Consider the following 26,348-nt stretch of genomic DNA (forward strand, 5'->3'; position numbering starts at 1 on the left):
CAGGCGGAATTGCACTGCCCTTGCCAGGGGCCAGGCTAAGTAATCTGCTCAGGTTCACTCTCTGTAGCTTTTGTTCCCTGAACACATTCCATATAGCATTGGAGGAAGAAAATGAAGTTGGCGACCTCCCAATTCCCAGCCCCATAGTTGCTGAGAGCTCAGGGCCCTACTCCTCAATACGCTCTCAGACAAAAGCAGTGAATCTCTCCCATCTCCCTGGTCTCTAGCCACACTCCGATTTCACCCAGCTTGTAACCAAGCATTTCTATCCCTGATGCAGGGCCCCATTTGGAGCATCAAAACCAGCAGATTCCTGCCACGTGCTCATGCACCACTCCTCCCATAGGAGGAAGCAGGAGGTCTCTCCCGATCTGCCACTTGTGGGGTCCCTGCTCAAAGAGCAGTGGCCTTACTGTGCCTTGGATCACAGTTTAAGGTAACACTGAGCTGAGAGCTCCCTCCTTGGCTCCGTCTCTGCTGCACACTATCCTGCTCCAATACCTGGGAGCTCTGCCACACTCAGACACCCCCACTCTTTCCTTGACCCTCCTGGGTCCTGAGACCACACTGTGCCCATGAGGGCTCCACCCCACTTAACCTCTGGAGCGATGTCTCTCAGTGGAACAGAATTCTAAAAGTTCTGATTTTGGCTCTGCTGCTCCATCACTTGCCGGGAGCTGGCCCCTCTCCACAGGGCTATCTTCCCATGGTTTTGGATTCACTTCTCCACACTCCAACCTTCCAGAAAGTGGTCAATTTTCTGTTCCTAGAATTTCTGCTCTTCTCTTCTATCTTCTGTTGAGTTTGTAGGCATTCAGAATGGCTTGATAACTAACTAGTTGAACTTCTGTAACCTGATATTTCAGTCTCCTTCTCCTCTGCCATCTTGCTAACAACATCTAGGCTCCAGCCCTGTTTTTTTGTTTGTTTGTTTGTTTTTAATTTTTGTTTTTATTTCCCTAGCCTGACAATAGAGAGTTATTATATGTATCACTAGGACCAATGTCAAAGAGCTCATTATCTAATTTTTTCTTGTTTTATGGTTTCAAGTTTTAGGTCTTTAGTCCATTTTGTTTATTTTTATATATGATGTTAGAAATTAGCCCACTTTCCTTCTTTCACATGTAGCTGTCTAGTTCTCCCAACACCATTTATGGAAGACACTATCTTTTTTCCATTGTGTATTCTTGCCTCCTTTGTTATAGACCAATGGACCATATAAGCATAGGTTTATTTCTGGGCTCTATTCTGTTCCATTGACCTGTTGGGCCTATTTTTGTACCAGTACCATAATGTTTTGATTACTATGGCTTAGTAGTATAGTTTGAAATTCAGGAGCATGATAACCTGTGGCTTTGGTCTTCATTCCAAAGATTGCTTTGGCTATTTGGTGTTTTCTGTGGTTTCTTACAAATTTTTGGGTTATTTATTCTAGTTTTGTGAAAATATATGTTGGTAGTTTGATAGGGATTGTATTGAACATGTAGATTGCATGGATAGTATAGACATTTTAATATTAATTCTTCCAATCTGTGGATATAATTCATATTTCCATTATTTGTGTCATCAACTTGTATCACCAATGTCTTAGAGTTTTCAGAGTATAAGTCTTTGACTCCGTTCATTCAGTTTATTCCTCCATATTTTACTCTATAATGTCATTATAAATGGGATCATTTCCTAAATTTCTTATTCTGATAGCTCATTATTAGTATATAGAAACGCAATAGATATATGTCTATTGGTTTTGCATTATGCAACTTTACTAAATTCATTTATTAGCTCTAATAGCTTTAGAGTTTTTAATGTATAATATTATTTCATTTAAAAGTAGTAACAGTTTTAGTTTTTCCTTAATAATTTTTTTTACTTCACCTTAATAATTTGAACAACTTGTACTTTTCTTTTCTTTTTACATTTTTTTTTAATTACAAGAAACCCACTTTATTATTTTTTAAATTTTAATTCCAGTGTAGTTAATATATAGTGTTATATTAGGTTCAGGTGTACAATGTAGTGATTCAACAATTCTATACATTACTCAATGCTCCTAATGATAAGTGTACTCTTAATCCCCTTCACATATTTTACTTATCCCCTAAAACACCTTACCTCTGATAACCACTTTGTTCTTTATAGTTAAGACTCTCTTTTTTGGTTTGTCTCTTTATTCTTTGTATTTGTCTATTTGTTTGTTTTGTTTCCTAAGTTCGACATATGAATGAAATCATATGGTATTTGTCTTTCTGTGACTGGCTTATTTTGCTTAGCACTGCAATCTGTAGGTACACCCATGTTGTTGTAAATGGAAGAATTTCATCTTTTTTTAATTACTGAGTAGAAATCCACTGTATGTATGTATGAGTGTGTGTGTTGTAACACACACTGCATTGTTTTTCTGCATTCATCTGCTTAATGGACACTAGGCAGCTTTCATAATTTGGCTATTATAAATATTGCTTCAGTAAATGTAAGGGTGCATATATCTTTTTGAATTAGTGTTTTCACATTTTTGGGGTAAATACCCAGTAGTAGAATTATTGGATTACATAGTAATTTTATTTTTAATTTTTGAGGAAAAAAATTAAAAATATTTTCCATGGTGGTTGAACCAGTTTGCATTCCCATCAAGAATACACAGGTTTTTCTGTTCTATCTACATACTTACCAACACTTGTTGTTTCTTGTGTTCTTGATTTTAACCATTCTGATTTACATTTCACTGATGATTATTGATATGACCATCTTTTCATGTAACTGTTAGTCATATGTATGCCTTCTTTGGAGAAATATCTGTTACTGTCTTATGCCCATTTTTAATTGGATTATGTCTGGGTTTTTCTTGGGGCTGAGTTGCATAAGTTATATATTTTGAATACTAATTCTTTATCGGTTATGTCATTTGTAAAGCTCTTCTCCCCTCCAGTAGGATGTCTTTTAGTTTTACTTTTAGTTTTACTGTTTTCTTTGCTGTGCAGAGCTCTTTATTTTGATGTAGTCAAAATAGTTATTTTTTCTTGTTTCATTCACTTCAGGGTACATATCTTAAAAAATGCTGCTGTGGCCAATGTCAAAGAAAATGCTGCCTATGCTCTGCACTAGGATTTTTATGCTTTTAGGTCTCATTTTTAGGTCCTTAATCCATTTTGAGTTTATGTATGATGTATAAAGTGGTCCAGTTTCATTCTTTTGTTTGTAGCTGTCCAGTTTTCCTCACAAAGGAGGAAGATACTTTTTTTGTTTGTTTGTTTCATTTCTTTTCAAGAGACTTTTCCCCATTGCCTATTTTTGCCTCCTTTGTTGAAGATTACTTGAACATATAATCATAGGTTCATTTCTGGGCTCTCCATTCTGTTTTGTTGATCTATGTGTCTCTTTTTGTGTCTGTACCATATTGATTTGATTATTACAGAGTTATAGTATATATTGAAATCTGGGATTGTGGTACTTCCAGTTTTGCTCTTCATTTTCAAGATTCTTTGGGTGTTTTTTGGGGTCTTTGATGCTTCCATACAAATTTTAGTGTTGTTCGTTCTGGTTCTGCAAAAAATGTTGTTGATATTTTGATAGGGAATGAATTAAATATGTAAATTGCTTTGAGTAGTATAGACATTTTAACAGTATTTGTTCTTTCAATCCATGAGCATGTAAAGTCTTCCTGTTTCTTTGTTCTGCCTTTGATTTCTTTCATTAGTGTTTTATAGTTTTCAGAGTACATGTCTTTCAATACTTTGGTTAAATTTGTTAAGTATTTTATTATTTTTGATGCAATTAAAATAATATTGATTTCTATTTCTGCTGCTTCATTATTTGTGTACAGAAATGCAACAGATCTATATTGATTTTGTATCCCATAACCTTACTGAATTAACTTATTTATATATAGTATCTTCTCATCTGCAAATATTGAAAGTTTTATTTTGTTTTGTTTTTTTGTTTGTTTGTTTTTATCTACCAATTTTGGCTTTCACTTCTTTTTGTTGTCTGATTGCTATGGCTAGGACTTCCAGTATTATATTGAAGAAGAGGGTGAAAATGAATGCCCTTGTTTTGTTCCTTAACTTCGGAAAAAAGCTCTGTTTTTCCCTCATTAAGTTTGAGGGTTTTTCTTATAAGGCCTTTATTATGTTGAGGTATATTCCTTCTAAACCTACTATCTTGAGGGTTTTATCATAAATGGATACTCTACTTTGTTAAGTGTTTTTTCTCCACTTATTGAAAAAAGGATATGGTTTTTATCCTCCTCTTGTTGATGCAGTGTGTCACTTTGATTAATTTGCAAATACTGAACCACCTGCACATCACAGGAATAAATCCCACTCAATTGCAGTGAATAATTTTTTAATGAATTGTTGGTTTGGGTTTGCCAATATTTTCTTGAGGATTTTTGCTTTTATGATCATCAGAGATATTGGCTGGTAGTTTTCTTTTTGAGTGATATCTTTATCTGGTTTTGGTATCAGGGTAATGCTGGCCTCAAAGAATGACTTTGGAAGGTATCCTTCCTCTTCTATTTTTTGGAATAGTTTGAAAAGAACAGGCATTAACTTTTCTCTAAAAGTTTGGTAGACTAGAAGCTTCTAGTGTGCACTTCTGTTTGTTGGGAGTATTTTTTATTACTGATTTAAATTCATTGCTGGTAATTGATCTGTCAAATTTTCTATTTCTTCCTGATTACTTTTGGGAGGCTGTCTGTTTCTGGGAATTTACTTCTTAGGTTGTCCAATTTGTTGCATATAATTTTTCATGATAATCTCTTAAAATCCTTTGTATTTATGTGGCATTAGTTATTATTTCTCTTTCATTTACGATTGTTTGATTCTTTCTTTTTTTCTGATGTGTCATGTGGCTTAAAGTTTATCAATTTTATTGATTTTTTTCAATGAACCAGCAGCTCCTGGTTTTATTGATCTGTCTGATTGCTTTTTGTCTGTTTGTTTTATTTTAGGGCTTTTTGGGAGGTTCTTCTTCTGGTTTCTGTTATTTTTATTTCTGCTCTAAACTTTATTATTTCCTTCCTTTACTGGTTTGGGGTTTTGTTTGTTCTTTTATTTCTAGTTCCTTTAGATGTAAAGTTAGAAGGGATTTTTTTTTTCTTCTATTTCTTGAAGTGAAACTGTATCTCTAAACTTCACTCTTAGAACTGCTTTTGCTGTGTCCCATAGATTTTGGACAGTTGTGTTTCCATTTTCATTTGTTTTGCTAGTATTTTTTTTCTTTTTTTAAAATTTCTTCATTGACATATTGATTGTTTTGTAGCATGCTCTTTAGTCTCCTTGTTTGTATTGTATTTGTTTCTTTTTCTTTTAATGTTCTTCTTATGCTTGATTTCTAATTTTGTAGTGTTATGGTGAGCAAAGATACTTGATATGATTTCAGTCTTCTTATATTTATTGAGACTTGTTTTATAGCCTGCTATGTGATCTGTCCTACAGAATATTTCATGAACGCCTGTGAAGAATGTGTATTCTGCTATATTTATTTGGAGTATTCTGTTAAGTCTGTTTGGTCTAATGTGTTGTTCAATGACATTGATTTTTTTTTAATTTTTAATTTTTTATAAACATATGTTTTTATCCCCAGGGCTACAGGTCTGTGAATCACCAGGTTTACACACTTCACAGCACTCACCAAAGCACATACCCTCCCCAGTGTCCATAATCCCACCCCCTTCTCCCAAACCCCCTCCCCCCAGTAACCCTCAGTTTGTTTTGTGAGATTAAGAGTCACTTATGGTTTGTCTCCCTCCTAATCCCATCTTGTTTCATTTATTCTTCTCCTACCCACTTAAGCCCCCATGTTGCATCACCACTTCCTCATATCAGGGAGATCATATGATAGTTGTCTTTCTCTGCTTGACTTATTTCGCTAAGCATGATACGCTCTAGTTCCATCTTTAATAAATGGTGCTGGGTAAATTGGACAGCCACATGCAGAAAAATGAAATTGGACCATTTCCTTACACCACACACAAAAATAGACTCAAAATGGATAAAGGACCTCAATGTGCAAAAGGAATCCATCAAAATCCTTGAGGAGAACACAGGCAGCAACCTCTTCGACCTCAGCCGCAGCAATATCTTTCTAGGAACAACGCCAAAGGCAAGGGAAGCGAGGGCAAAAATGAACTATTGGGATTTCATCAAGATCAAAAGCTTTTGCACAGCAAAGGAAACAGTTAATGACATTGATTTTTTATTAATTTTCTGTCTGGACATCCACTGATGCAAGTGGAGTATTAAAGTCTCCTACTATTATTGTATTTCTACTAATTTCTCTCTTTGTATCTCTTAATATCTGCTTTATGTATTTAGTTGTTCCTATGTTGGGTGCATAAATATTACAAGTGTTATATCTTGTTGAATTTTGCTCTTTATCATTATGTAATACCCTTCTTTATTTCTTGATGCAACCCTTTTTGTTGTTGTAGTTGTTTTTGTTTATTTATTTATTTAGTTAGTTAGTTAGTTTGGTCTATTTGGCCTGATAAAAGCATTCCACCTCAGATTTCTTCCTTTCCATTTGCATGGACTATCTTTTCCCATTCCTTAACTTTTAGTCATTGTCTGTTTTTAGATATGAAGTGAGGCTCTTGTAGGCAGCAATAGACTATATTTTGTTCTCCTTTGAAATAATTAAGCATTTCTATGAAGTCAAAACAATCAACTGGAATTAAGCCTGCCTTTTTAAGTAGATGTATACTCCAGGTTATCTTCTAGCTTTATCATAGTTCCTTCAAACAAGTTTTGCTTTTTTATGTTATCTTTTACATTCTTGTGGATATTTGCATTTTCCATCTCTGGCTAGTTAAAGATTATATAGCAAATAAATTGAAAAGAGAGCAGGAAGTAAATTTTGTCATTGTGTAACTTTCAAAAAAGTTAAAAACGTGACTCATACCAATATGTAGTGAGTATGTATTAAGGAGTCACTTAGCTCACTGATGAGAACTATAAGGATGGTAAATCTGGTTCAAAGGTATACACAAGAGACTGAAGTGTTTATAGTCAATGAAGCAAAAAGTTGCTAATTTAAGATTGTAAAGTTAGATATAAAACTATTTAATGTCATAGTAAACAATAAACTAGGGTTATCTTTACTACCTGATGGAAATCATTTGCATCACTATTGGACATAAATTATTTGCAAATTATCAATGTAAAAATTCAAAGAGACTGGGATCTGATTAGTATTAAATTGTAAGTTAAACAAAGGTATATTACTCAGGAAAATTCACTGATTTTTTAAGGTGTAACAGACACTGATTCAGTATGACATTGATAGAACATGTAGACATTCCTTTATGTTTTTTTCTTAAAAAGAGTTTGACTTTTGTTCTCAATAATTTTGTGGCATGGACAACTCTATTATACTTGATTAGGTATGTTATTTTGCCAGAGTGCCACATTAGCATACCACAGACTAGATGACTTAAACATCAGAAATTCATTTTCTCACGATTCTGAAGATAGGAGGTTCTAGATCATAGTTTCAAATGGTTGAATTCCTCTGAAGCCACTCCTTGCTTGCAAATAGCCTTTCCTTTATGTATAAGGATTCCTGCTATCTCTCTTTGCGTGTCTTAATCTCATTTTATAAGGATATGGGCCAGATTAGATTAGGGCTCAATTTAATGGCCTTGATTTCATCACCTCTTTAGGAATTATCTCCAAATAAAGTCACGTTCTCAGGCAATGGAGGTTTGGACTTCAACAAATGAATTTTGGGGAAATACGATTCAGTCCATAATAGTTAGTATACATTACATTTTAGTGATTTAAAATCAGTACCGTATTCACCAACTCTGGAAATTAATTATTTGCCTTGTGTCATGATGAAAAATCTGTTGCAATGTATATGTGTGTGTATCCAATTATAGATTATAAATAGTTGCAAGTTTGAAAATGCTTTCAATGTTTTTTTCATTATTATTTAAAATTTTACCAATATTGATATATTGTAGCTATGAGTAGAATAGTAACCTTTATATTTGCCAATTAGAAAATTCTGAGTAACTATAATAAAAGCCATTTCCAAAAAAAAAAAAAAATCGAAAAGGAAAAATTCAGTTGACTTCAGTTGAAAAATGAATGAAAAGCAAAGAGGAAACATAATAACAGGAATATATTCGAATTTTTGTTCTAGTAACAGTAAGTAATAAGGGTCTAACTAAAAATTTAGAAATCTTTCATAATGTCATAAAATGATTACAATATCCTATGATCTTGGTTATATTTCCACAAAATTAAGATGAAATACTCAATCCATTGTCTGGAAGATTCATCTATCTCCTGAAATGAGTAAATAATTTCAGTCAAATTTATTTACTTATTGTCTATTTATCTATTGGCTTCCTTGCTTGAACTTTTTGTCTGATTGCCTCAGTTCTCCAATCTTAATAAAAGATTACATTAAAACTAGACAAACTCAAATATAAGAAAAGGAAACAAAGCCAATATCACAATTACTGTTTGGCTAATTATTAGGTTATTTAATGAGACCTTTGTGCTTCAAACTTGGATGGTTGTTAACAATACCTATTGTTTCAGTAGCAGAGAATCTTTCTTTAATGATAAAGAGTTGGAAAAAGGTGTGAATGCTGTCAAAAAGCTCTTTTGTCTGAAATTGCAATTGCATAGTCTACACAAAGTGCATGCCTAGCATGAAGGATGGGCCATTGAATGGACTCTGGCACATACTTTATCTGAACACAAGGTATTTAAAATGACATTTGAAACAGTGGGTTCTGTGCTGTAGTTGATATAATAATGTAAAAAGAATTTTTAAAAAAGCATGCATTTGCAGATTTCTGGAGACAGAGAAATAGTTCAGCTTTTTAAAAATCCTGGTTGCTGAGCTGGTTGAAAAAAGCATGTAGTTTGTGGAACATTTAAATGGTTATGTTTTCATAAAGACTGTGCAATTCAGGAATAAAACTGTAATCGATAGCTTGAAAACGTGTGTCCAATGAATTGCAATATCCACTTTCTGCTTGTCCTTGTAAGGCATGATAGAAATTCCCACAAACTTGTTACTTTCTGTACTGGCTTTGACAATATACCATTAAGAGTGATAATAATGACACATGCATCTACGTTTTTCTTTCTGTTGAAAGGATATCATTCACTGAAGCTGCAGGTTACTAAAGAAGTATTTTGAAGCAGAGTAGGAAGAATGTTTAGGTTCAGATTATAAAAAGAAACTGTTTGGTGAATGAATCATAGATCCGTAGTAAGTTTGAACAAAGAGGTATCAAAGTATAATTTCCAATAGATAAAAGCATGATTGTCATAAAATTCAAGAATAAATATGAACCAGAAATTTATTTATGAAATATTGAGGAAACAAGCACAGTATTGTAGATCTAAGAGCATTAGTGGAATTAGATATTTGCAGACATTTTAAAGAAAAAGAATATAAATAAAATTTATAGGAAAGAATAAAAATGGTTAATGCCTCACAGGACAGTACGACCATAGCCTTTGTAGTTATCTTTTCTACCAGATAAATATCTATAAATCAGCATGAAATTCCACCATGGTATAGGTCTGATCAAATAGAAGATATTCAAGTCAAACACAGATACATTCTCCTAGAGCTGCTTTATTCATTGTAGCCACTAACTATATCATTTAAATTTAAATCTGAGATCACTAAAATGAAATCAGTACAGATTTGGTTTCCCATTCACATTAGTCACATTTTAAGTGTTCAACTAGATATATTTGGTTAATGGATACTTGATTAGACAACACGGATGTAGAATGTTTCCTTCATCACAGAAGGTACTATTAAAAATACTCATCTAGAGAATTAATCTTTGAGCAGGCCTGTTTTAAAATGCCTGTGTATGCTACTGAAAAACATATCACCCCTCTTTTTGCTTTCAATATTTTTTTTAAACAAAGAGATTTTTCAGATCTCCTTTTCCACCTTTTCCACCCCTCCTTTTTTTTTTTTTTAATGGAAGAGGATCTGAAAATATGGATTCACCCTTAGATTTATTACTACTAAAGAGTTTAGCTGTCATTGAACCATTGGGTTGAATAAACTATTTTGTATAAATGGAGGAAATAGGACAAAATTCTTTACCCATTTCCCTAAATCGTTCTCATTCCTATATAACAAGAAGAAAGGTATCAAAAGGTAGTCATTACTTTACAGAATAATTAACTCACTTATTTTGTGATTTTGCTATTTGGTATAGCAAAAAATTAACTTTGCAGGTTTTTTTCATTTGTTAGTTTTAATCATAAAACTGCCTTTCCTTTTGAAATGTCTTTTGTGATGGTCTGGACAGATTTATATACTCTTTGGCTTATGATACTAAATTTGTACCTGTAATGCAATGATTTTGTATGTGTGTTTTTCAGATGTGCAACAAATGGCGATTGACTGGCTTACCAGAAATCTCTATTTCGTGGACCATGTCAGTGACCGGATCTTTGTTTGTAATTACAATGGGTCTGTATGTGTCACCCTGGTTGACCTGGAACTTCATAATCCTAAGGCAATAGCAGTAGATCCAATAGCAGGGTAAGAAGTTCTTTTTTTTTTTTCTTTTTTATAATGTTTTATCTGAAATGGTTACCAATTAAAAATATAATAAATAAAAAAAAAGAGATCAATGTCTTACAGGAGTTGTGGAATAGAAGACTATTGGTTCAAAATATTTTTGAATGTCAGTTTCAACATCGGCATTGCAAGGAGGAGAAAAGGGTTACAATTTACCATGCAGAACCTGGGAAATAGCAATTCCTTAACACACTAATATTGCTGGTCTAATCTGAAGCAAAAACAACCTGTTACCCTCATAAGAACTGCTTTGGGGTCATCAGACAAGAGCATTAAGATAGTTTTAGGTTAAAGGAAGAAGACTTTAAGTTCCCTTAGCAGTATACCTTGATGTTAGCAAGCTTCAGAAATACTCCTTGAAAGATGTCCTAATAACAAACATATCCAACACATTTGGGATTTATAAAAGTGGTATAATACAAGTTCAAGGACAATACTAAACCATTAAGGTCATCTTTTAGTTGAAACCCACTTTTTTTCTCTCTAACTACGACATGTAAATACTTTATAATTATGGAGTTACTGAATTTATCAGAATCTATTTTCTCTCTGTTTTTTTTGTTGTTGTTTTGTTTTGTTTTTTAATTTTGCAAGCCTCTTTGTTGGTTAAAAAGATGTCTTATCTGACCTTCTTTTAGCTAATAGGTTCATTAATCTTTTTAAAATATTTCACAATTTGTCAAAATAGAGTCACAGATATTTAAATTCCCATCAAGTTTGTTCATATGGTTAGAAAATCCATATAGCAATTATGTTTCAATTTTACAAATACTATGGCATTACTGAGGGGAAAGGGCAAAAAAGATGTAGAGTCATAAATCCAGTTGTTTCTCCAGTCAATACTGTGCACAGATACTCTCAAATCAATGACATGACATACAGTTTTAATTGTTTTTTTAAAAAAAAATATTGTTTTTTCAGATGTAAGTTGTAGCAAAGATTTGAAAACTGAAATTTTATCCTTGTTACTGTTTTAATTGTCCCCAAGCAGTTCAGGCTGAAATGTCTGATGGAATATATCCTGAGCTGCCATAAGCCTCCATTCAATAAATGGGAAAATATTTACTGAAGAAACAGCTGTCATCCATATGTGGACTTTTGTCACTCTTTACTTAAAGTCTGATTGAATATTAAGATGCATCATCACAATGGTTCTGATTTTGACAAGAACAGCTTGCACGTAAGAACTTTGCTAGGAAGGCTGTGTAATATAATTCTTGAATGTAGCTCTATTTGTATTTGTAGCAGATGGTTACTTGACTCAATCTGACTGCAGCGATGCTTCAAAAGACATTAGTAAAAGAAGTTGTATTTAAACTGATTTGTTTGGGTTGTTGGATAAGGGTAGTAAGAAAGAATTGGAAATTTACAAATATGCTAACAACGTTCTTTTGGAATTCTGTTTAGAAATATATTTGCTTGCACGTTTTTCCCTGGATGTGCTAACTGCATTTCAGATTAGTCTTTAGACAATCTTATCTTTCAAAAATGTTAAGAGGTGAAGCTATTGCATTTCTCCCCTCATTCTACCATCTTATCTTCCCCATTCTTAAAAACAAAGATCCAGAGACCCCTTTTAAGTAAAACTGTCGGCCTGAAATATATGTGAATGCCATCTCCCTTTCTGAATAGCAATGTGTTTTATATTCTCAAGCTTCCTGTTTCTGTCATTACATGAAAAAACCATATTTTGTCATTTTTGTCAAAGGAATTAGGAGTAGAAAACCCCCATATTGTTTGTGCTTATTCTCTGCAGGATGCCTTTGGGCCTAGTAACTGTTTAAATGTAATTTTGTCATGTATCATTTATCACAATAGGTTCTCTGGAATTTTTTGTTTGAGTTTGCTCTGTGCCTCTAACAGTTTTTCAATCATGAATTGTAGAAATCAGAGACAGCAGAGATCCACTCTTTTATAAATATAAACCAGTTTGTAATAGAATACTTTCAAATATATCCTACTTTTCTCTTATTATCAGAAATTTGGCTAGGATTAATATGATACTATCTAGGATAGGAACAGTAAGTTTTTCCTTTAACTTCTACTTTTGGGCCTGTTCCAGACTATTCTGAATAGTCAAGGCTAGAACAACTCTGCATGACCTACTAAAGGCGACACGTGCCACTAGTGAAGTTTCTCCTACCTTTTCTTAATTGTATGGGTTGAATGATATATTTTTGGCTTTTTCTCTTGTAACTTTGGAAAACACTGGGATACATTTAAAGTCAGACCTGATTCTTAGAGCTTGATCTTAATAGCATTAGAAATGGAAAGAGATTTGCCTTACCTCTTCAAAAGCAGCATTGAAAAAAAAATATCTTTTAGTTGACAATACTGTTAACTTTTACTTATAATAATGATAACGAAGTTGGTTTGGCAGTTTGGGAAAAATGTATTTTGGCAGATGTATGGTACAATGTATAAACCCAGACTCTCTAGAGTTATGTGAGATGACTAAGCTGAGGGAGAGGGGAAATCATGAGAAACATCAGGAATTACATATTTTCTAAGTATAATGTATGCCATTTTTCTATATAGTTTGGGTTTTTAACTTGTAAAGCATGAATGGCAGAGTGTTTATAGGATTTATTTGTGAATCTGTGACCCCATGTAAGGAGCCAGGAAAAGACTGTTATCATCTTTGCTCTCTGTAAGAGCAGGCCAAATGCCAGAAAGCAGAGGAGTGAAGATCAAGTCTCAGAGCTGAATGCACATAGGAGTGACTGACAGTATTTAATAGTTAATAAACACTTCCCCAATACCTACCTGGATTCCTGCTGCTGGCAAAACTAATCATAGATGAAAAAATTAGAGATAGAATAAAAGTAAACAGTTATCAGGGAGTAGGATGGACTTATGAAATTCTAATCTAAGATGCTCTGTGAATGTGGGAAACCAGAAATGAGGCAGGTTTGCCCATGCCCATGTAAGGGGTTTTGTAACAGGGAGATCCTTGGGGTAGATAACAGGTTTTTCAATTCTATTCAGTGGCTCCTACAGCAAGTCTCAGTTTCAAATGAGAGCCTACACTCACTATTCACCTGTTACAGGACAGAATTGTTGCTGACCTTTGTCTGTTAACCTCCTCAGTCTCCACTGTGGGTTAATTAAATCTATAGACTACACCTCCACAAGTAACTGTTATCAATTAGTTTGTTGATTCAGATAGTTCTGAATTTGCTATAGGTTTGGACATTAGGAAGTATCTAAAGACATGCCACTATGTGTTCTTGTTCTCATCATGGAATTATGATCTTGAAGAATATGTAATTCATGAGTATGTAATTCATGAGTACCCCTAATTTTCAAACATTCATATTCACATTTTTATAGGTTACAAATTGTGAGTCCTATCTTTTTGTGGAAGAACTATCCTCTACACATATCCACAAAAATGTTTCCTGAAAAGGATGTAAACTTAATTTCCCTTAAAATCTTTTTGCATATTTCTCTTTATTAGAAGAAAACTTCAGAGACATATCTTGAAAGAAGTTGCTGTGGTTGATATCGAAGAGGTTACTACCTATGTTCTCCTCTAGGATTCTGATGGATTCCTGTCTCACATTGAGGTCTTTTATCCTTTTCGAGTTTATCTTTGTTTACGGTATAAGAGAATGGTTGAGTTTCATTCTTCTACATATAGCTGTCCAATTTTCCCAGCACCATTTATTGAAGAGACTGTCTTTTTTTCCACTGTATATATTTCCCTGCTTTGTCGAAGATTATTTGACCATAGAGTTGATGGTCCATATCTGGGCTCTCTACTTTGTTCCACTGGTCTATGTGTCTGTTTTTGTACCATGTTTTTGTACCTGTTTTGTACCATGCTGTCTTGGTGATCACAGCTTTGTAGTAAAGCTTGAAATCAGGTAACATGATGCCCCCAGTTTTGTTTTTCTTTTTCAACATTTCCTTAGCAATTCAGTGTCTCTTCTGATTCCATACAAATTTTAGGATTATTTGCTCCAGCTCTTTGAAAAATACCAGTGGAATTTTTTTTTTTAGATTTTATTTATTTATTTAACAGACAGAGATCACAAGTAGGCAGAGAGGCAGGCAGAGAGAGAGAGAGGAGGAAGCAGGCTCCCTGCAGAGCAGAGAGTCCAATGTAGGGCTCGATCCCAAGACCCTGGGATCATGACCTGAGCTGAAGGCAGAGGCTTTAACCCACTGAGCCACCCAGGTGCCCCAATACCAGTGGAATTTTGATCAGAATGGCAGGCAATATAGATTGCTCTAGGCAGTATAAACATTTTAACAATGTTTATTCTTCCGATCCAAGAGCATGGAATGGTCTTCCATTTTTTGTGTCTTCTTCAATTTCTTTCATGAGTGTTCTGTAGTTGCTCAAGTACAGATCCTTTACTTCTTTGGTAGGTTTATTCCCAGGTATCTTATGGTTCTTGGTGCTATAGTAAATGGAAGCAATTCTCTAATTTCCCTTTCTGTGTTTTCATTGTTAGTGTATAAGAAAGCAACTGATTTCTGTATATTGACTTTGTATCTTGCCACATTACTGAATTGCTGTATGAATTCTAGTAGTTTGGGGGTAGAGTCTTTTGGGTTTTCCATATAAAGTATCATATCATCTGTGAAGAGAGAGTTTGACTTCTTCATTGCCAATTTGGATACATTTTATTTCTCTTTGATGTCTGATTGCTGTTGCTAGGACTTCTAATACTATGTTGAACAAGAGTGATGAGAGTGCATCCTTGTCGTGTTCCTGATCTCAACGGGGAGGCTGTGAGCTTTTTCCCATTGAGGATGATATTTGCTGTGGGTTTTTTCTAGATAGATTTTATGAAGTTGAGGAATGTTCCTTCTATCCCTATACTTTGAAGCATTTTAATCAGGAACGAGTGCTGGATTTTTGTCAAATGCTTTTTCTGCATCAATTGAGAGGACCATGTGGTTCTTCTCTCTTCTCTTATTGATTTGTTCTAGCACATTGATTGATTTGTGAATGTTGAATCATCCTTGTAATCCAGGGATGAATCCCACCTGGTCATGGTGGATAATCTTTTTAATGTGCTGTTGAATTTATTTGCTAGGATCTTGTTGAGAATCTTAGCATCAATATTCATCAGTGATATTAGTCTGAAATTCTCCTTTTTGGTGGGGTCTTTGCCTGGTTTGGGGATCAGGGTAATGCTGACTTCATAAAATCAAGATCAAAAGCTTCTGCACAGCAAAGAAAACAGTCAACAAAACAAAGAGGCAACCCATAGAATGGGAGAAGATATTCACAAATGACAGTACAGACAAAAGGTTGATATCCAGGATCTACAAAGAACTTCTTAAACTCAACACACACAAAACAGATAATCATGTCAAAAAATGGGCAGAAGACATGAACAGACACTTCTCCAATGAAGATATACAAATGGCTATCAGACACATGAAAAAATGTTCATCATTACTAGCCATCAGGGAGATTCAAATTAAAACCACATTGAGATACCACCTTACACCAGTTAGAATGGCCAAAATTAGCAAGACAGGAAACAACGTGCGTTGGAGAGGATGTGGAGAAAGGGGAACCCTTGTTGGTGGGAATGTAAGTTGGTGTGGCCACTTTGGAAAACAGTGTGGAGATTCCTTAAGAAATTAAAAATAGAGCTTCCATATGACCCTGAAATTGCAGTAATGGGTATTTACCCCAAAGATACAGATGTAGTGAAAATAAGGGCAATCTGTACCCCAGTGTTTATAGCAGCAATGGCCATGGTCACCAAACTGTGGAAAGAACCAAGATGCTCTTCAACGGACAAATGGATAAGGAAGATGTGGTCCATATACACTATGGAGTATTATGCCTCCATCAGAAAGGATGAATACCCAACTTTTGTATCAACATGGACGGAACTGGAAGAGATTATGCTGAGTGAAATAAGTCAAGCAGAGAGAGTCAATTATCATATGGTTTCACTTATTTGTGGAGCATAACAAATAACATGGAAGACATGGGGAGATAGAGAGGAGAAGGGAGTTGAGGGAAATTGGAAGGGGAGAGGCTATGGACTCTGAAAAACAACCCGAGGGTTTTGAAGGGGCGGGGGGTGGGAGGAAGGGGGAGTCAGGTGGTGGCTATTATGGAAGGCATGTATTGCATGGAGCATGGGGTGTGGTGCATAAACAATGAATTCTGTTACACTAAAAAAAAATTAAAAAAAAAAAAGAAGAAGAGAACTTCAGGGCACTTGGGTGGCACTTGGTTAAGTGTCTGTCTGCCTTCAGCTCAGGTCATGATCCCAGAATCCTGGGATTGAGCCCTGTATTGGGCTTTCTGCTCAGCAGAGAGCCTAATTCTCTCTCTCTCTCTCTCTTTTCATTATCCCTGATGGTGTGTGCACTCTCTCTCTCTCTGTTAGATTAAAAAAATAAATAAATAAAAATTTAAAAAATTTAAAAAGAAAAGGAAACTTCAGAGAAGGAAGACATTTCATTAACTTCAGTTATCATTCTACTGAGCTGATGTGTTGACTTACTCTAATTTTCTTATTGGAGATACTAAACTTAAAGTTTCTTTAGATAGATAGATAGATGGTAGATAGATAGATAGATAGTTTTGTTTATCTAAACTAACTGCTAAAAGTGTATTTTGGTTTATTAGTGTATCTTTGAAACAATCTTGATCCTGCACATCAGAGCAGTATTTAGGTGGGTAGAAAACAAATTCACCTATGTGAAGAGTACCAAGGAGTTATTTGCTCACTTCTTATACTCAGTGAATGGAGTGCAGTGATTACTTCTTACAAGTTTGTGTTAATTATTCCCCAAGTCTTACCAATGTGTCTTCTTCTCTGTAACAACAAATTCAAGTGAGTATCATTATGATAGCTTTATTTTCATTTTTTATCTGTCCATAGTTAATCTAAATATCTATATGCTTATCTCCTATTTACCTATTACACTACTACTACTACCTTCTTTGGTGGCTTTAGCACTCCTGATGGCATTTAGATTCATAGAGAATTATCTAAACAATAGGCATCTACTTAAATTGGCCAGTTTACTAAGTGCTTCAGGAGAGTTACCACTGCTACTTTTCAATCCAAAGTTCCTTTCTGTAGTTGCTCTTGTGATTAGGCAAGACAACATAGACATGCAAGTTTGTCATGGTCTGTACTATTTGGAGTGAAGTCAGTGGTTGAAAGGTAAAAATCCATATTAGCTCAAGGGTAAAAATCCGTATTAGCTGTCTTATATATGACTCCAATTATTCTCATTAATTCATTTTGTCTAAGGTCAAATTCATTTTGTCAAATGCTGCAAATTCCTCTCCAGCCCTCTCCTCCAGTGGAGGTTCATATATGTCATTGCCTTTAATCACTGTCTCCTTCAGATACAAATTATATGGTGATTTTCCTGGGATTATGAAAGAGTAGTTTGGAGTGGTTTATGTTCACTACAGCCTTTACTGGAAGCTTACCCCAAATTGATTCAATCTCACTGTGTTCTTAGCTGACATGATTTGTAATAATATAAATAACTCAAAATAGTGCAAAACATCTTATATCTCTATTTGCTTTCTTTGCTATTCTCTCTTTTTCATTCTGTAAGTTTTCAGTGTCTGTTAAGCTTATCTCTAAATTACTAAATTCACAGTGCTATTTATAGTAATTATATTTAATATCTTCCCATACCTCTACTCCCTATAAAAGAGATTTCTTCTCTGAATTCTGACTCTGATTAATGATGTCCCCTCAAGTAGATAAAGTAATAGAAAAGAAAGAAACTATGTATAACTTAAATTACAGAGGAATTTATTATTTCACTTAAAAATCTAGATATAAACAATCTGAGGGTTTTGAAGGGACGGGGGGTGGGAGGTTGGGGTACCAGGTGGTGGGTATTATAGAGGGCACGGATTGCATGGAGCATGGGGTGTGGTGTAAAAATAATGAATACTGTTATGCTGGAAATAAAAAAAAAAATCTAGATATAAGACAGTTCCTGTATTGGTTATTTGAGTGGCTCAACAGTATCAATAAGGATGTGTGTCCCTTTACCTCTTTGAGATGTTATCTTTAGTGTGTGCTTTTCAGGCTAATTCCATTCATGTCACAACTGGCTACTGAGATTCTAAGGATCCTGCGTAGAAACAAGACACTTAGTTTAAAAATAAAGGAAAAAGGGGGGAAAAAACCCATTGTATTTTTCTTGAGTATGGAAGAGCTTCTTCTTCTTCTTTTTTTTTTTTTTTTAAAGATTTTTAAAATTTATTTGACAGAGAGAGACACAAGTAGGCAGAGAGACAGGCAGAGAAAGAGAGGAGGAAGCAGGCTCCCTGCCGAGCAGAGGGCTGGATGCAAGACTCAATGCCAGGACCCTGAGATCATGACCTGAGCCGAAGGCAGAGGCTTAACCCACTGATCCCTCCAGGTGCTCCTATAGAAGAGCTTCTAAACAGACATACTTTCATGTCTTCTTGGTTAGAAATGGGGTAGATGCCTACCTGAATGGGACAACAAAAGCCTTTTTTTTTTTTTACCTTTGGCATGTGAAAGACAGAAGGACACGGGAGCAAAATTGAGACCAAGCTAATGTGGAAAAAGAAAAATGGATTAAGAAGCAACATCATCGACCACAAGCAATGTTGTATGATATAGAAATATCATACAAAAGAAATATCTTTTGTGCAATTTTTTGACTTTTTCTTGTTCTTCCCATGCATTTATGGGGTCTCTTTCAACTTAGTTAAATTTGTTTGGAATATGGACAAATACTTTGATCCAATTCTTCATTCCCTTTTCTAGGAGAATTCTACTTCCGTTTGGCCAAGGCCATTCAGACTCATATGAAGGGATATTTCTTTTTTAATCTCTTTTCAAGTAAAATGGAATTTTTCTCCAGTAACATTTTACAATACTAAGAAGAAGCTGGGGTGGGAGTACAGTCTGGATAACAGTCCTAGTATCCCTATTTTTATCTTTAAAGATATACTTTAAGAAACTGATGGTAGTATTTATTCTATCAGATTCTCCATACTTTTGGAGTCTATGTGAATATTCTAAGCCATGGGATTAACATTAAGTAAATTATTGTTTCACTTATAAAATGATTCTCAAGTGGCATGAAAGCTGTCATACTCCCTGCCAGATAATATTTTCCATACTGGAAGAATCTGTGCCATTATTAGAAAAGAATAATTTTATACTTGCAAGCAGTTTAAAATTACTTCTAATTGTTTCTTGCATAGAGTTCTGTGAAAACAAGAAGTTCATATAAGCTAGTGGTACAGCTTTTGAAAATGCATGCATAGATTTCCTATATCACTCAGGTGTAATGAGGACATCAAACATAATGGTGTGATGTATTCTCTTATGGAGCTTGGAGTATAACAGAGTTATGCATCAAATATCAAATGTTACAACCAGAAGATATAGTTACTATAGTTTACAAAAAAATACATTCTAAATAAGAAAATACTAAGCTATAATTTATTTGAAGTTTATGAGGTAAATAATGGGTCATGCACAAATATTATTTTCAAAAAATAGAAAATTTTGGTTTGGAAATGCCACCACAAGGGAAAGGAAAAGGATTTAAAACAATAAAATAAGTACTTGACACCATTCCCTTTGTATATTACCACCCTTTCATATATAACATAAATTCAGGATTTTACTGTAGGTTATATAATCATATTCAACTAAAAAAAAAAAAGAACAAGAAAAAAAACACTCAACAGCTTTTATGCTGAGTTATATTTTGTTCTGCTTGACTGCTGAGCCTTGCAAGATATTGATCCAAAATTGATATTTTCCCTTGAGCCAGATTCTTAGTGGTTTGTCTAGGGAGAAATTGGCCTGGCCTTAGGGTCAAGGTGGATGTTTTACAGTGTCAAGTAGTGTTGACTCAAGTTTTTTTTTTTTTTTTTTTTTTTTTTTTAAATCATGCAAAGGAGAAAGTCAGATGCTGAGAGTATCTGGTCTTTTTTCAGTTTAGTGGTAATTATCTTTGTAAGCACTTTTAAAAATTGTGTTTAGGCAGGAGGCATCACACTTCCTGATTACAGCTATACTATAAATCGTAGTCATCAAAATAGTATGGTGCTGACATTAAAACAGACAAATAAACTGATGGAACAGAATTGAGAACCCAGAAGTAAACCCAAGCATATATAGTCAACTAATACTTGATAACAGAGCCAAGGATACTCAATGGAAAGGAGACTATTTCTTCAATACATTGTGCTGGGATAATTGGATAGGCATATGTAAAAAGAAGGAAACTAGACTCATATTTTACACCACTCACAAAAATTAACTTGAAATGGGTAAAAAGTTTAAGTATAAGACTTGAACCCATGAAATTCCTAGGAGAAAACATAGGAATAAAGCTCCTTGACATGGATACTGGTGATTAATCTTTGTATATGACATCTAAAGCACAAACAACTAAATAAATAAATAGATAAACAAACCAGTAGAACTATATCAAAGTAAAAAGTTTCTGCGCAGTGAAAAAAACCATCGAGAAAGTGAAAAGACAACCTATGGAATGGGAAGAAGAAAGTATTTGCAAACTTTGTATCTGATAAGAGGTTAATACCCAAAATATACAAAGAATTCACACAACTCAATAGCACAAACAAAAAACAATCCCATTAAAAAAATGAGCAAAAACATGAATAGACATTTCTCCAGTGAAGAAATCTGAAGGCCAGCAGGTACACAAAAAGTTGCTCAATTTCACTAGTTATTAGGGAAATGCAAATTATCAACAAAATGAGATATGATCTCGTGCCTGTTAGAATGGCCATCATAAAAAAGACAGGAAATAGCAAATGCTCTTATAAAGGTAGAGCAAGGGGAACACTTGTGTATCATTGGTGGAGTTGTAAATTGATACAGCTATTGTGGAAGGCAATATGGAGGATACTCAAAAATTAAAAATAGAACTACCATATGATATAGTAACTCCACTTCTGGGAATATATCCAAAGACAATGAAAACACTAACTCAGGGGTATCGAGGTGGCTTAGTGGGTTAAACTTCTGCATTTGGCTCAGGTCATGATCTCAGGGTCCTGGGATCTAGCCCTGCATCAGGCTTCCTGCTCAGCGGGGAGCCTCCCCCCCCACCACCTGCCTCTTTGCCTACTTGTGATCTCTGTCTGTCAAATGAATAAATTAAATCTTTAAAAAAAAAAAAAGAAAGAAAACACTAACTTAAAAAGATATCTGTACCCCCATGATCACAGTAGCATTATTTACAATAGCCATGGCATGGGAAGAACTTAATGTCTATCAGTGAGTGTATCATTACACTTTTTTTTTCAAAGATTTTATTTATTTATTTAACAGAGAGAGAGAGAGAGAGATCACAAGAAGGCAGAGAGAGGCAGAGAGAAAAAGGGAAGCAGGCTCCCTGCCTAGCAGAGAGCCCGATGTGGGGCTTGATCCCAGGACCCTGGGATCGTGACCTGAGCTGAAGGCAGAGGCTTTAACCCCCTGAGCCACCCAGGTGCCCCTGTATCATTATACTTTTATCCAAAGAATTTGTGATATATGCACACACATACACATACACACACACAGTGGAATATTATTCAACCATTAAAGAAAAAACAGAGGAAATCCTACCATTTGTGACAACATGGATGGACCTCGAAAACATTGTAAGTGCAATAAATCAGACAAGGAAAGACAGATACTGTATGAACTCACTTACATATGACATCTAAACAAAAAGTGACAAAACAAACTCAGAAAGAGATCAGATTTGTGATTATCCATGGCAGAAGTTGGAGAAAGGGTACTGTAGTACCTGATTAGGCCGTTTCTTGCCCATGATACCACCATACTATGGAAGTGAGAACTTTCAATAAATACTTGCCACAGTATTTTCTTCTGGCTATGAAATATCTATATGCAACATTACATATCTAATCACATACATAGAATAATACATTTAGGTCATAGTGGAGGATCTCTAGGTGATGTGTAAACCTCTTCATTATGACCTTTTGTGCTTCCTTGTATACAGCAAACTGTGGACCAAAAGACAAATACCCATAGTCCCCTCCATACCCTTTATAAATGGATAGATCAGTGATAGAATGACAAACAAAATTATCAGCTAGAAAAGAAGATTGGAGGCACACAGTAGTCATTGGCCTAAAGCAATAATGAAATTCTACCAGGCAAAGAAAGGAAGGCCCTCCTGCCCTGGTGGTTTGGAAGTCTCTTATCTAGATGCTGGTTCTTTCCCTATAAAATTTCCTCTTGTCCATTGTTCTTTACCTATGTTTCCCCTGAGAGGTTCTTTCTAGTCTGTTATGTTCAATACATCAATACATCAATGCCTGTCAGTACAAAATTGGCAATGGGGAATATTCTCTCCCTGTGGACTCCATATAAACTGTTTCTTATTCCATTCAAGTTGTTTTAATGTTTGAAGAGACAAATAATTTTGTAAGCTAGGCTCATGACTTTTGTGGTTATAAATTCCCTTGAAAATTGGTAGAATTTTTAGTTCTTTGCTTCCCATTACTTTTCTATACCAACGGCCTCACTAAGTTATATTCTAGAAAGAACTATCAAACTCAGATTATTTTTTTGTTCCTCACACGCTTGGTTTTCTCTTTCAACCTATTGATGGTCACTTTGAGACCTGAAAACAATGCTTCAGTGGGAAGCAAACACCTTTTGTCTAAAGATGAAATTCTTCTGTTTAATTGGGAAGTTTTAATTGACTTTTATTGCTCAAAGACATTTTTAGTACTTTTTCTTACTATTCAGGTCCTAGAAACAACTTGTTTTCCAAACCTGGGCTTCCTCAGTTTTGCACTTGGTCTATTCCCTTTTAGTTTTTCTTATCGACCAGCCAATTTTAATGTATACTTTTTTCTATAATATCTTGCTAAAGTAAGCATGTAGTAACCAATACAACTACTGCTATTATAATTTTAAGCTTCTTTCTTTAAATCCAGTGGCTCAAAAAAGCATTTGATTTTTTTCTTCCAATATATTTATCAAGATATTACAAGTGACATTTTATTAAGTATTTTTAACCTTTAATATTTTCAGTCCTAATCAATAATTATGTTATTGATTACTGCTGCCTTAACCATGAAACCAATGTTATGTATTTTAAATGTTTGTTAAGGTGATTCTGTACTTGGGCTACTAACTTTTGAATATATTATGATAACACTCACTGAAATTTCAATGGCTAGCACAATACAAATTTTATTTATTTGTTTTCTGTTTTATTGCTCGAAGTAGAGTCTGATGTATGTGTTCTTAACTATCAGGCAGTTTTTCTCCTGCGATGTGATGATTCAAGGATGATGGCTTCTTTCATCTTGTGGCTCTTACATCCTTTAACACCTGAAAATCCCCTGATTTATATTTTCTTATTTTTTGAATTTAAATTCAGTTAATTAACATATCATTATTATTGGTTTCAGAGGTAGAGGTCAGTGATTCATCAGTCTTCTATAATACCCAGTGCTCATTACATCACATGCCCTCTTTAATGTCCAAGACCCAGTTACACTATCCTCCACCCCCCTCACCTCCAGCAACCCTCAGTTTGTTTCTATGATTAAGAGTCTCTTATGGTTTGTCTCCCTCTCTGATTTCATCTTGTTTTATTGTTTCCTCTCTTCCCCATGGTCCTTTGGTTTGTTTCTTAAATTCCAAATACAAATGAGATCATATGATAATTGTGTTTCTCTGATTGACTAATAAGTCAATCACATAGCATAGTACACTTTAGTTCTACCCACACTGTTGCAAATGGCAAGATTTCCTTTTCTGGTGGCTGAGTAGCATTCCATGGTGTTTATATATCACATGTTCTTTTTCCATTCATCTGTCAATGGACATCTGGGTTCTTTCCATAGCTTGAGTATTATGGACATTGCTACTGTGAACATTGGAATACAAGTGCCCCTTCAAATCACATTTATATCTTTGAGGTAAATACCCAGTAGCACAATTTGTGGGTCATAAGGTAGCTCTATTTTCAACTTTTTGAGGAACCTCCATACTGTTTTCCAGATTGGCTGTGCCAGCTTGCATTTCCATCAACAGTGTAAGAGGATTCTGCTTCCCATTTCTTCACATCCTCACCAACATCCTTCATTTCATGACTTGTTAATTTTAGCCATTCTGACTGGTGTGAGGTGGTATCTCATTGTGATTTGTGTTTGTATTTCTCCCAATGCTGAGTAATATTGAGCACCTTTTCATGTGTCTGTGGGCCATTTGAATGTCTTCTTTGGAGAAATGTCTGTTTATATCTTCTGCACATTTCTTGATTAGATTATTTGTCCTTTGGGTCTTGACTTTGTTAAGTTCTTTATAGATTTCGATTACTAGCCCTTTATCTGATAAGACATTTGCAAATATCTTCTCCTAGAGAGTCCTCTGATTTTTGACCAGAGAGAGAAAAGGCATATCTGACTTTTTTTTTTTTTTTTTTTCTGGCTCTATGGTGACCTTTATTATTTCAGTTCCATTTGTAGTTAGTGACATCTACTTACTTTGTCACATCTAAAGATAAGTGGCTAGAAAATATGGTTTCTAAATGGAAAGTTGCCAACCACTCCACATTTTGGAAAGGGAGTGGCATGAACTATGAGCTTCTGTTGATGGATGACTGTCTCTGCCACTGTAAACACTCTGATTTTATTATTTTTTTTGCCTTTTGGTTGCCAACAGTTTAAATGTAGAAGAGGATAGTATATCAAAGACTTTGTTTCTAAAAGGTATTTTAAATGGAATGGGTTCATATTTTGCCTTTTTTTTTTTTTTTTTTTTTTTTACTTTCCCCTGAATGTTCAGATTTCAGGTTTATCATTTACCTTGAATGAGTTATTTTCATTAAGTTTACATTCCTCTTGAGACATTCACAAATACACATAATCTATTAAAACGTTTCTTGGCAAACATACACTCAGAGAAACCAGTATATTTATACCCTAGCCAGTAAATGAAATAACAGACATCTCTTTACTGGGGCAATTTCTCTAAATAATTTGTGCCAAATTCCTAGAACCTGAACACTCTCTTCTCTGGGAAGGTTAGAAACACCAGGAACTTTCTCTACTCTATTTCCAACTCTTCAGATGTTTAAATGATAATTGTTCTTCTATTTGTTCTTCCTGAGATCTTACTACTACCACCAGCCCATAGAAGGCCTTAGCTTCCAGAATGGCTATCTTAAATTTTGTTTGATATACACTAAGTTTTTTTTATTTTTATTTTTTTGTTTTCTTGTTTGTTTTGGAGCATACTTTGAATAAATGTAATGTTAATGGAAATTCAATCTGAGAGTGGATGACAAAATGGAGTATTGGTAGGGGTAACACCAGAGGCAGAAGAGAATGAGAAGACAGTTGAAACAGCATAAATATAGTATGATAATGATCAATATATTTTTAATACCTTAGACACTGACAAAAATTCCAACTCTACCTGCTTAAATGATAAGAGGATTCATTTTCTCACTTAGAGGAAGTCCAGAGAAGACCACGCCTGGCTGGATCCAAGCTTGGTTGAATTGACACCTCAATGACATCATTAGAGAGTTACATCCCTTCCATATCTCTGCTCTACCATCCACAGCTACATCCTTTTTCCCCATGGTTCTAAGGTTGCTGCCAGTAGCAACTGAGGGAAATTTCTTATTTATCTTTATGCAGCAGGAAAAAGAAAGAAATCTGACTACAATCTATTACTTCAATTTGAGGACTAAGTAAGGTTGCTTTCTCACACCCAGAAGAGTCTCAGTTGCTGGGAGAATACCATGTGCTA

The 26,348-nt window shown here is 34.6% G+C and overlaps 1 protein-coding gene across 4 annotated transcripts in view; it reads left to right on the forward strand.

Annotated features, from left to right (window-relative positions):
- Nucleotides 1-26,348, forward strand: part of LRP1B (LDL receptor related protein 1B) — a 1,969,831-nt gene that overhangs the window by 959,604 nt on the left and 983,879 nt on the right. For all 4 annotated transcript variants that reach the window (XM_032356230.1, XM_032356231.1, XM_032356232.1 and 1 more), the window contains one exon: nucleotides 10,374-10,536. In XM_032356230.1, the coding sequence (XP_032212121.1) occupies nucleotides 10,374-10,536 (163 nt within the window). The remainder of the gene's footprint in view (nucleotides 1-10,373; nucleotides 10,537-26,348) is intronic.

Source organism: Mustela erminea, chromosome 8, assembly GCF_009829155.1.
Source record: "Mustela erminea isolate mMusErm1 chromosome 8, mMusErm1.Pri, whole genome shotgun sequence".
Taxonomy (NCBI): Eukaryota; Metazoa; Chordata; class Mammalia; order Carnivora; family Mustelidae; genus Mustela; species Mustela erminea.